The 12520-nt window shown below is 41.5% G+C and overlaps 1 protein-coding gene across 1 annotated transcript in view; it reads left to right on the forward strand.

The window, feature by feature from the left end:
- cacna1c (calcium channel, voltage-dependent, L type, alpha 1C subunit) overlaps window positions 1-12520 on the forward strand; it is a 156322-nt gene that overhangs the window by 103446 nt on the left and 40356 nt on the right. Inside the window, exons 6-10 of the mRNA XM_061081199.1 lie at window positions 288-440; window positions 1937-2136; window positions 3861-3964; window positions 8924-9011; window positions 9384-9468. Of these exons, the coding sequence (XP_060937182.1) occupies window positions 288-440; window positions 1937-2136; window positions 3861-3964; window positions 8924-9011; window positions 9384-9468 (630 nt within the window). The remainder of the gene's footprint in view (window positions 1-287; window positions 441-1936; window positions 2137-3860; window positions 3965-8923; window positions 9012-9383; window positions 9469-12520) is intronic.

Genomic DNA, 12520 nt, shown 5'->3' on the forward strand with positions numbered 1-12520 from the left:
TTTTTAAAGGCCTCTAATGCCAGTGAACTGTAAATGAACTTTGTAATCCTTTGGCAATCCAATGAACCAAGAAACCCCCCCCCCCCCCCCCCCCCATTGAAGGGGTTTCTTCAATATACAAAATTAATAAAGATTTTATTAGTTAATCCAACTGTTTACATGGCGATTGACTCCATCTATTCTGCTGTATGCTCTGTATGATCTGTTAACAGTAGCCCTGCTTTTTGTACATTTCTGCCTACAGCCATATGTATGCATTCTCAACAGAGGTTTTTTGTGTTCTCCAGGTTTACAGGTAGTGTTGAACTCCATAATCAAAGCCATGGTTCCTCTGCTCCACATCGCCCTGCTGGTCCTCTTTGTCATCATCATCTATGCCATCATCGGCCTAGAGCTCTTCATGGGCAAGATGCACAAGACCTGCACTCATGAGCATATAGGTACACACACACTCACACAAAAGCACATGCAGAGAGGGAGTGAGACAGAGACAGGGTATTTAGACCATTGTGAACAGATGCACAGACGCAGACACAAATATGCATGATACACTCCCACGCTGCACTTCAGTGATCAGATTGATTGTGAATTGTATTCAACTGAGTGTGAAAGCATGCTTCAGTGAACCTACAGTTTATTCACAGAGACACTCACTTGCTTCCACTCCAGTGATAGAAAGAGATACTATAGCACTCAAACCTTTTCAACTGAATGATCAGAGTGAGCCGTAGCTGTCCCCTCACTCAGCTCACGACTCTTTCACCTTCTTTTTTCTAAGCTAATAAGTTTGTGATATCAGGAGGACATCAACCCTTACCCAATGAAGCAGGGGAAATAGAGTGTATACCTTAAACAATTTCAATGATCACCCCTATTAATTATTTAAACCATCATTTATGTTTCTGAGTATGAACGATTTGAGCCATCATTGAAACAGCAGCGGCCATAAATGATTGAAACAATTTTCATTAGAGGCCCCCAGGTATAAATGGACTCGAGTGTTGTTATGGTGATGTTATAGGTCCCATGAGAGGCATTAGCTTAGCGCTGGGTAAGTGCTGGTGGAAAGCTCTCAGTTATCCTATACGTCACCCTGGAGAGCTTGTTTTGTATAATTGGTATGACACTTTTTCACAATGATACTTTTTATATTGCGTTCTCCCTTTTAGTTCAACATAAGCGATTAAGCAGTTTTCTCTTTCAGATAAATTCTTTGTAAATGGAAATGGAGTAAAAAATCATGAAGGGTGATTTTGTAATTCATTCTGAAATTAAAGACTTGTGCCTTTTCTGCACCGTCAGTTTGAGCACTTCCAAAGCTTGGATGAGCATAAATCTCCCGTTGTATTTTCTTTTCACTGCAAAAGTAGTTTGTTAGTTAATTAGAAAAAATCCTTGATAGAGAGCATCATGCACAAGCCTGTTCCCATGCAAATATAAGGAGTGAAGTCATGTATAATGAAAGGTCCAGTCATCAATTTCTGAATTCTGCTGGTGTGTGCCTGCTGACAACAGGTGACAGCTAAAGAATCTGCTTTGATTAGATTCAGGGTCAGTGTATTCAGTGTATTCAGCAGCAATTACCCCCTGATTTGTTCCTTATTGTATTGATAAAACAATCTGAATGGTCCACAGCTCTGATTAACACCTCTGTCTCCGTCTGGCTTTTTCCCAACAGCAACTGGCTCTGAGTCATTGCTTTTAAAATACTCGGCGTCATACACCTCAGCAAAAGTGATGGAAAATACAAAATTTCTCATAAATGATGCTGAATTAAGAAAAGTGATGGCACTAACATAGACATACTGTGCAAAAATCTTCACATAATTATCCTTAAAAATTTGTGGTGAGGAACCATCAGCAGATCCTATTGCTTTGCAGATCTGTAAAACATTGAGTAAACGAGTATAAAGAGTAACACTCTCTTTTCTCACAGGCACCATTGCAGAGGAGAAGCCTGCACCATGTGCACCTGCCGGGGCTTATGGTCGACACTGTTCTCAGAACGGAACCGAATGCAAAATGGGATGGGAGGGCCCGAACGACGGCATTACCAACTTCGACAACTTTGCCTTTGCCATGTTGACGGTGTTCCAGTGTATAACCATGGAAGGCTGGACGGACGTGCTATACTGGGTGAGCCGGACACCACAACAGTGTCCGTGTGTGTGTGCGTGTGTGTGTGTGTGTGTTTGTGTGTGTGTGATTGTGTGATTGTGTTGTTGTGTGTGTGCATGTATTTGCTCGTATCTTAGGCTAAATCGATGCCGTCAATAAACTGTGTGATTAAGGCCCCGATTCATTTTGAACGTGTGTTGAATCCTGATGCTTGATTCAAGTGTCAAGTGAACACACAAACCTGTGTACACACGCTCTTATAGCCACACACACACATATGAACACACAAAGTTTGCCACACCCGTCAGTAAAGGGCCAGAACATGTCCAGCTAAATAAACCAATAGATTTTGTCTGTGCTCTTAATCAATGTGAGGTTCAATCAAATTCTAAATGCGACTGTTTATCAAACATTAACTCAAGCTATTCAGGTCATTTTTCCAGTCCTCTATATTTAAGAGGTGTTGCTTGTACCATTAACCTGTGTACCGTAACTTGGCTCAGAGACGGATGTTACTTTACAGGACATTGGCAGGACTGTGGCAGATTATGGTGGTAACAGGAATCTCAAGGATAGACTCACACATTGCTGTCGATTGACATTTTTCTACTGCACATACAAGTAGGAATGCATGTGTGCGTGAGTTGTCTGTGTCTGTGTGCATGTATACACATGGAGCAGAGGGCCTACTAGCTCTACACCCCTATTCTCCTGTCTGCTGCAACTTCTTGTGCACACACACGCACGCACAAATTTGCCTATTCAAAGAGTGCTTCTGCAGCCAGCTATTTATAATGAATTGGACCTATTTATCAGGTTATAAGTACAAATGATTATGGAAAAACATTCAGACAACACAAGGCCTTTAATAACAGTTGGCTTGGATGCCTCATTAAGTTTTGTTCATGTATTTTCAAAGTTGTTATTTGTATATTTTTTGGGAATATAGATTAATCTCGTTGCAAATGAACCGTCCATCTCTCCTCCATCCTTTCCCCTTTGTGTCTTCCTCTGCCCAGTAGCAACTCGAAATACTCAATTTGGATTATTTACAGAGCTGTAAATGAGATTGATATTTTTCCAGAAATCCCATTTAATTGAATTTAAGTAGGATCTAATAATCTGAAGTTTCTGTTATAATTGAATCTTTGTCTTTGTTAAAGCAGAACTAAATATCCAGAGGTGTTTGAGACGGAATATTCTGAAAAAAATTATTTTGGATTGATTCACTTCATCTAAATATGTTGCCTGTAATCCATCTTTAAAAAAGAAAAAGATTGTATATCTAACAAACACTTTGTACAAAAGCTAATGTTTGTAATTGAGTAACTATGGCAGCTAAGTGTTGGTCAGTGTTTGTACTTGTGGCTTATAAAGGACCAGCTCTCCAACAGGCAGACTAGAGGGTTCATACACACTTAATCATACAATACTGCCAATCCTGCTTCGTCAGGTCTTTCTACTTCTCTTTTTAACAACCTCCACTCTTCTCTTTTTCCCCTTCCTTCTGCCTTTTCCTCTCTTACACACTTTTTGTCCTTGACCTCTACTGCCCCCTCTCATTCACTCCATCATTCAATCCTCTTAAACTTTTTTCTCCCACATTTCTTCTTCTTTCCCCATCCCTCTCTTACTTCCATCTCCGTTACCTTGCCCCTCTTCTTCACCTCTCCACCAACTCTCCCTGTTAATCCCCTTTTCTTCTCCTCCTCCCTCTTTCCTCTGTCTCTTCTCCCTCTCAGATGCAGGATGCTATGGGCTATGAGCTGCCATGGGTCTATTTTGTCTCTCTCGTCATCTTCGGCTCCTTTTTCGTTCTCAATCTCGTTCTGGGGGTGTTGAGCGGGTAAGAGGTTATGCTGTTGTCATGTGTGTACATATGTGTGCGTGTATGTGTGTTATTTGTTATGTTGCTCTTAATAGTAGCCTGGAAGCCAGACCAATCAGCAATTGCATATTTCATAAAGATGGGTTCGGCCACCCTCCCATTCACACTGATTCCTATCCATCCTAAACTGGTTGTTTCAATCCATCTTGGTTTAACTGAGAGGTTCCAGAACCTTTCACATAATTCATGTTGGTCTGGTGATGCAAGGCTACGTTCATAATGCTTTAGATAAAGATAAATGACCATGTAACAAGACTCCCATAATCAAATGTTTCAAAGGGATCCAGTGAACTAGTAGAGTGGAATCAAGAGGAAGTGATTCACCACCATAAAAGCACATGAATTGGCTTTACAAGTATTATTGTTTTCATTACTCTTATTATTATTTTAAAAGAAAGTTCCCTTTGCATGGCAACATCTGTGTAAGTAAACAAATAACCGATCCCTCATCTCAGCAGTGCAGCAGTGCAGCAGTAAGAGCAGAGCCAGACAGGCCTTATACCTCCACAATCGAGGAAAGATAAACCGATGATCACTGGAGTGAAAAGATCTCCCGCGCTCTCTCCTTTCCGTTCCACTCAATCAATCCTGACCCACAAGCCCGAGAGAAACAAAACACACAAACAAACACTCACACACAGAGAACAGTGACGGAACTTGTGTCTATCTCTGCCGTCACAACCTGTCTGTGAAGGATAGGTGGACACACACACACACACGCACACACACACACACACAGACAGACTCTTACCCTATTTATTTGGGTAGTAACTACCAATATTATTATTGCTGTTTACTGAATGTGTGTGTGTCCATGCGTGCGTGTGAGTATTTTATTTGAATAAATTCTACTCTAGCAGGCGAGCCGGGTGCTCTTTTACCCCGCTCTGCCAAGTCATGCTGTTTTAGTACAAGCACCACCCGGCCTGTAGGGACACACTGGGGTATAAATAATTCACCCCTCAGGTCAGCCGTGGAGGTGGAAAGCTAAAAAAGAATTTCACAACAGGGAAAACACAACAGACGGAAAAGGTTCTTCTGAGGTCTGTGTCGAGTCCGACAGAAACGTGGCATTGAAGCTGGAAATTATGGGATGGAAGGCTGCACCTGCTCCAATTTGGCTAGTTTATTATTAATAATAATAATAATGACTACAATATGAAAGATGATATCAGCACCATAATTATACTCAAAATTAAATCGATGATGTAACCTGCAGGAAAATTTATTTCAATGCGAAAAATGCGTAAGAATACAGACAGTAGAGGAGAGTATAATTTGTCATGAAAACAGTCATGATGACTAATCGCTGGGAGTCTTGCTGCACAGTCTGTTAAAGTATCCAACTCAACGCTGTCTCTCCTCAGCGATTATGCCTGATTTGGGCTGTTTTGACGGCTAATTTCTAAACTTCCCTTTTCACAGAAAAACATCGGCTCAGCTCCTTCACACAAACAATGAGCTCCACGAGGAGTTGTTTTGTTTATCGTGTGGGTCATTCACAGTCTTCTGTCATGAGCACTGTGTTTACATGGCCAACCTGTGACAGCTGATCAAATGTTTTGCCAAGTGACTCAGACAAATACTTTGAATGCCCCATAATCCCAGCAGTGATCCTACTGGGACTTTCACCGAGGATCTAACTCCTTCACTTCCCTCTCCTTGGCCCTTCCTCTCCATTCCTCCGTCTCCTTAGGTGAATGATGCAGTAGGTTACTGGTGGCCCTGGATCTATTTTGTCACCTTAATCATCATCGGCTCCTTCTTTGTGCTAAACTTGGTTCTGGGGGTATTGAGCGGGTAAGGGTAGGGCCTAATGTGAATTCAAACTAATGTCACCTTCTTTCCTTTGCTTGGCTCCTTTGTCTTCGCTCAGAGGAACTCTTAGTTTCTTCCTGTTTCCTGTTTCTGGCACTAGATGATGTTTAACGAGAAAAAAGTTTTTGGTGATAAAACTGACTCAGGTGCCACTTGAGGACAACAGTAACACATGTGGCACCAGGAAAAGTCCAACCAGCCAGCGGACATTTGGAGTTATTCAGGCTTGTATATAAAGTTTGCCTTTCAGGGTTTGGAGCTCTACCAAGAGTTTCTTTTACTGCTTGTACATTTCCAGTCATTATCATTTTTAGCTGTCTATAGTGAAATCGAACTTCAGCATCTGGCTTCAGGACATTTGGGGACGTATGGGTATTCTTTGCAGCCCAAAGTACGGCTCTGCAGTGCTGCTATTACTATCATGAAATGCTCAACTCTCAGCGCTACTGGGATGGTACAAAATACTCATCTCCATTTAAAATACAGAACAAGATAGGCAAAAAACAAAAAACATAGGGCTATTAACGTTAACGTTGTGTGAAATTCAAATTAGCGTAACGTCTTTACGTTCTGCTGATTCCATCCCATGCTTCAATGAGCTTTAGTAAACAGGTTTAAGCGGAGTGAAGTGTCTCACCCCTGACTGACTGACCCAAGTCTGACTCCTGGTGCTCACAGTGATGTGACAGCAGCATTGTGGGGAAATAATAGCGGTTTGTCTGGTCCAAACAGCTTTGGGGGGTTCGGCTGTCTGACTATTTTTTTGACTTCTGACTAATGATGCTGTCAACACACTACACAGCCTGACCTTTTACCAACTGCTTCCTCCATGGTGTGTGAGTGTGTGTGTGTGTGTGCGTGTGTGTGTGTGTGTGTGTGTGTGTGTGTGTGTGTGTTTGTGTGTGTGTGTGTGTGTGTGTGTGTGTGTGTGTGTGTGTGTGTGTGTGTGTGTGTGTGTGTGTGTGTGTGTGTGTGTGTGTGTGTGTGTGTGTGTGTGTGTGTGTGTGTGTGTGTGAGTGTCAGATTGGCATTATAAGTAATGGATAAACAGAAATAAGGAGCGCGACGGACAAAAAGACAGAGACACTGAGTTTGACTGTGTCTTGATTTGATGTAACATATAAACAGAAGAAATAGGAAGACACTGGTTTGACAGAGACTGGGAGGTGGGGGAAATGGTCTGAGAGGCGAGACAATATCAGTTTTTGCTAATTCTTATTGATTTGTGTGTGTGTGAGTGCTCGAGTGAGTGTGTGTGTGAGTGATTATTTGAGGTTCCATCCTCAATTTTACACTCTCTCACAAAAACACGCACACACTCATTTTGCTCCAGCCTATATAGACTGTAAAATCAATGAAAATGACACAGCTTCATTGAAGAGCCTGTTGCTGCTGGGAAACAGGGAAACCGTTCATGTCTATGTATTGATGTATAATATCTGACATCAATAACTAGCTAAAGTGAACAACTAGTCAAAGCCTTTGTCCAAATCCTAGATGACAAACGTTGCAGAAGATCTGCCTTTTTATTTCGGCTCCCATGTTATCAGGTCAGAGCAGCCATAATTCCTGCATGAGCTAAATTGCACTTCTAAAGACTTGTGGTGTCGTCTATTTTTCTCAGTGCTGTGCAATGCTCACAGCTTAATAAACAAGACAAAGATCCATCACCACAATGTTTATGTCTATCTGTCAAATATTTAACAAACATAAATATTTGCAACACTTCCTGTACCCATTTAAAGTAAAAGCACTCACCCAGTGTAGCCTGACCATACAGGTACATTACTGACTGGTCTGGTATCCTCGTTTATATTATTCACGACAGAGAGGAACTGGCTGAGTTTGCCTGTAAATGTAAACATGTAAATTTGTACTTTTGAATGCAAGTGTTCCGAAGCTCCTCTCAGCTCCTCTCGGCTCTCATCCAAAATGAATTCTCTTTGTTCAAACCGTGTCTTTGGCTCCAACCCGACTATGACCTTCCCCAAGTGCAGCAATTAATCAAATGCTCCTTAATTCTTTCTTCCCTCCCGACACCTGGAAGGAATTTCACCAGGTTTCATCATTCAATTTCGCTATTTCACATTCTGCCAACATTGACTTCAATCATGTCAAAAAGCACATATTGTGCTCATTAGGCTTTACAATCAATTAAAATTAAACATTTTTTTAGTTAATTCTGAAGTGATTCTATATAATTGTAATCACTGTATGAAGAGAGAACGAAAGCAAAAATAAACCCTCTGTTCATCTGTATGTATTCATTGTGGCTTGAACCTCTGGGAAGTGACCGAAAGAAGACTAAAGTTGAGGAGCTGGGCGATGCAGGATGACCTCGGTGCGGAGACACTTATCCTGCAATCTGACAGCTGCAAGCTGAGGTGGCACAGCTGGGGAAGGTGCCCTCTTTTATGCCTCCCCCTGTGGTTGTATGGAGCAGATTGGAAGTGGGAGGAGATGTTAGGTAGACCAAGAAAAACCTGCGGAACTCCATCCCCCAGCAGGCCTGGGTGTAGCCTGGGTGCTGTTGCTATGAGACAGTAGACATGCAATGCTCCACCATTATCAGAGCTTTTACAATTGAACGACTTCTGATCTATATTAACAATGCTGCTGTGTCATTACTGAATGTCATTCATTCAAAGCATTTAAAGTGTTAATTCTATGTATTGCAACTGCTGTGATCTATTGGCTGCTTAAAATATGTATCTACGGCGGTGTCCAAAAGTCTGGGAGCACTTTCTGCCCTATCTGCGGAGGTGCTCTTGGACATCTGGATCTCACTGTAAATTAATTGGATGTTTTGGGATGTGAATCAAGCTCCTATCTGGATGTGTATTCATGTCCATTTGCAAACTAACATCTACTTGGCACAGCTGTTCTCTCTTTTCTTCTCTCTTTAGCAGGATTTCTGTCCTTCCCATCCTGATCTATAATACTTATACTCTTCATTATCGCAATTTTCTAGCATTATGTATTTTGCGCAACCTTCAGTCTAGATTTTCAGCTTGTTTCTCTCTGCTTTTTATCCCCCCCCCATGCTCCCCCAACTCTCTCTCTCTGCCCCATCTCTCTTTCTCGCTCCCCTCCTCCCAGAGAGTTTTCCAAGGAGAGGGAGAAAGCCAAGGCTCGTGGTGACTTCCAGAAACTCAGAGAAAAACAGCAACTGGAGGAGGACCTCAAGGTAGGCTACTGCTAGTATGTGTGTGTGTGTGCGTGTGTGTAAGTGAATGTGTGTGTGTGTGTGTGTGTGTGTGTGTGTGTGTGTGTGTGTGTGTGTGTGTGTGTGTGTGTGTGTGTGTGTGTGTGTGTGTGTGTGTGTGTGTGTGTGTGTGTGTGTGATGGTCCATACATTCATACATCAATTATAGACAGCTAATATAGAAAGCAAATTTTAAGGTTATTAATTGGGCTGGTTTTAATGTTATCACATGCTTTTCAGATGGACTGACGAAGGATATTAGAGAGACAGGCCAGAAAATCTATTAGAAGAAATATTGCTAATCAATCAGTCTGTCTGTTGTTCTTGTCTTTGTTTGTATGGGTTTGATTACAGGGCTATTTAGACTGGATCACTCAGGCTGAAGACATTGACCCAGAGAATGAAGAGGAGGGCATGGACGATGATAAACCCAGAAATCGTAAGTCTGCACCCGGTGCGTGTGTGTGTGTGTGAGTGGTAGTGATTGAGACACCTCAAAGAAAGAGGACATTAGTTAATAAGAAATCCAAGGTCATGACTGGACATGACTTTATTCCTACCTTTTAGGATGAATACTTACTTAATTCTAAAAAAAAATTGTAAGTTGCGGGTGAATAGTGGCAGGAGAAAAAATAAAACATGGAGGGAAACAGGCAAGATCCATGGAATAAAGAGAGAGAAAGTCTTGTGCAGGAATGAAGAAAAAGATGACCTTCATTTATACCGAGTCCCAAAGTGCTATCAAGGAAATTATAAAATTCCACAATGGCCATCAATGGTTTTAAAACTTGACAAATACAAACAGACACTAAATATAACAATATATGCTGGGAATTTATCATTAAGATTTTCAAAAGTATTTTTATTGGCATTTTAAATCCATCTCTTCCCCTCTGACGCTCATCTGACATGACATAAGTGCCCTTTCCTTTTTCTCTCTGTCTTTAATCTGTCATGTCATTAAGTAGATCTTCTTCACAGCAGACGTCTGGGCTGTCATAGCAGAAAAAGCCAAAATGTCAAATTATAAGTCAAATGTCTTCATTGAAAAACGTTTGTCCCCTTAATGGCATATGGAGGAAAAGTCCAGATTGACATCTTCTTATTCATGATGACAAGGACCTCCTCTGACACCTCTGTCTGTTTTTTGGTGCCGGTTTAGGGAGAGCGTTATAAGGGGACTCCTCCAGCTTGTATGTTTCTTTCTCTTGCTCGTTATCAGGCTTCTGTTCCTGCTTCTCCTTGTCCTTCTCCTGACCGCTGTTGATTTGTTGTTGAGGTGGCTGATTGTCCTCTCTCGCTCAGCCTTTCACTTTATGGAGAGCTCAAGGTTGAGTGAGAGCTAGACATTGGACTTGTGAGTTTTCAGCACATCCACTTCTCTCCATAAAAATAGTTTGAATTGAAATTGTATTCATATACAACAATGAACCCCTTAAAGCCTCATGTAATACAATACAATGAATATAAAGACCACTGCCCTGGCAAAAAGCCCCTGATGATGTGTGTGTCTACCCAAGAGATGTTGCTAACACATTGTTTCCAATACATAGGCTGGACCAACAAAATAGATAAAGATCTGTGGGGACTTTAAGCCTTTTCTAAACACAGCTTCTTCTTGGCAGCAGATACAGATAACAGATGTGAAGCGTTCAGGAGTAGTTCACATTCTCTATTCTATATTTATTTATGTCTCTGGCTGTATGTCTGGACTCATCATGCTTTGAGAGACTTTGCAGATGCAAGATTTTTTAATGAGACTGTCACTTCTTCAGCAACCTGTGTGTTTTTCACAATAAGAGAGGCCACGAGTGAGTCAAGGGAGTGATGATCTATTTGATTACTGTGGTTTTGCCTTCAGGAGGATCGTATGGGTGATTTATGGGTTGTTGTGTGTCATGACCTTTTGTATTCATTTTGTGTGCATGCGAACTGTGCAACTGGTGACTGACAGACAGGCTGAGATGATGTTAATGGCTGAGAATCCTCCTGAGGTTCAAAAGCTGTTTAGATATAAATGGAATGGAAACACACTGCAGACACACACTGCAGACACACACTTGCACACCTATGTAAATTCCTTTAGAGAGGACGGTGAGAAAAAGAGAACGGTGAGAAAAAGACATAGGGAAGTGTGTCTGTCCACTATGCACAGTACATATACCATGACCTGTTTTTTAAAGGCGTGGAGCTCGGCTTGCTCACATCAGTGATGAATGAATGACTAATGAAGACTTAAGATGCAGATGCACATTATTCATTCTGCATGCTCCTATCTTACAAACCTCTATGGCTCATTCTGTGAACGATGAAAAAAACTGAAACAGAGGGAAAATGAGGATCTAATCTTTCGGGGAATCTCAAGAAATTAACATGGTCAAACGAGCAATGGTCCAATTTACATGCAATTAAGGCACAACACCCCTGCGGCTAATCTGGAACAAATCTACTTGTTTTCACCTGTTACCATTGTGCTCCTTTGGGTATATCAGTGCGGCAAACACATCGTCAGTGTCTGGTAGACTGGCACGTTAACAAACAAACAAACAATAACAATGTCGCCAGATAGAAAGTGTCCAATAGAGGCACATACATATGATTCTTTGAAATATTACACACAGATCTGTCCTATAAAAGATGTACAAGTAATAAAAGTGCAAGTATCTGTCAGGTGCCAGATTCAGCCCATTACTTTTACTAAACGGCAGAACTTAACAGCCATTAGAGTTAGAAGATCTGACAAAATGATTGATAGACATGATCCGAAGTTCTGTATCAGACAGATCAATCTTGTCTGTGCTTGCAAACGGTGGAATATCACCTTACGTGCGCTCTCTCACTCCTCAATGAATGGACGCTCCTTCGGGAAGATGAATGAGGACAGTTTGTCCCTGTTGCCCAGGACATTTTAGAAAGATACACACACACATTCGCTAACAATGGATAGGAGACTTAGAGAACAGAGGAGAAGATAGGAGCGAGTTGGAAGGGAAAATAGATGTTGAGAAACAGAGATATTTTGTGTGTGTGCGCGTGTGTGGTCAAGAGGGTATCTGGGAGGGAGAGAAGTGGGATTGTGTGACGGGAGAGTGACCGGGTGACCACACAATTATTCAGAGACCACATACACGTTTCTATATGTGTAAGATATATCTATCATGCAGTCTTTACGTACAGAAATACACGGCATGATATTGATAAATGATGTGATTAGTGTGTCATATGAAGACAGATGTTTCTAGCGTGTGCGTGGTTGTTTTCGGTGGCCGAGTAGTGCGTGTCGTTCATTGTATTGATTTAGTGTGTGCTGACAGCTTCTAAATATCATTTATAGGGTTTCACTCAGGACTAGGACATACACACTCACAGACACACAGACTCAAAGGTGATGATATACAGAACGATGTGAATTGTGTGGTAGCTGATTATTTATTTATGTAGCTAAATGTATCTTATGATGTTTCCCCAGAAGATTTGTTCATGTTTCTTGC

Source organism: Limanda limanda, chromosome 1 (genome assembly GCF_963576545.1).
Source record: "Limanda limanda chromosome 1, fLimLim1.1, whole genome shotgun sequence".
Classification (NCBI taxonomy): Eukaryota; Metazoa; Chordata; class Actinopteri; order Pleuronectiformes; family Pleuronectidae; genus Limanda; species Limanda limanda.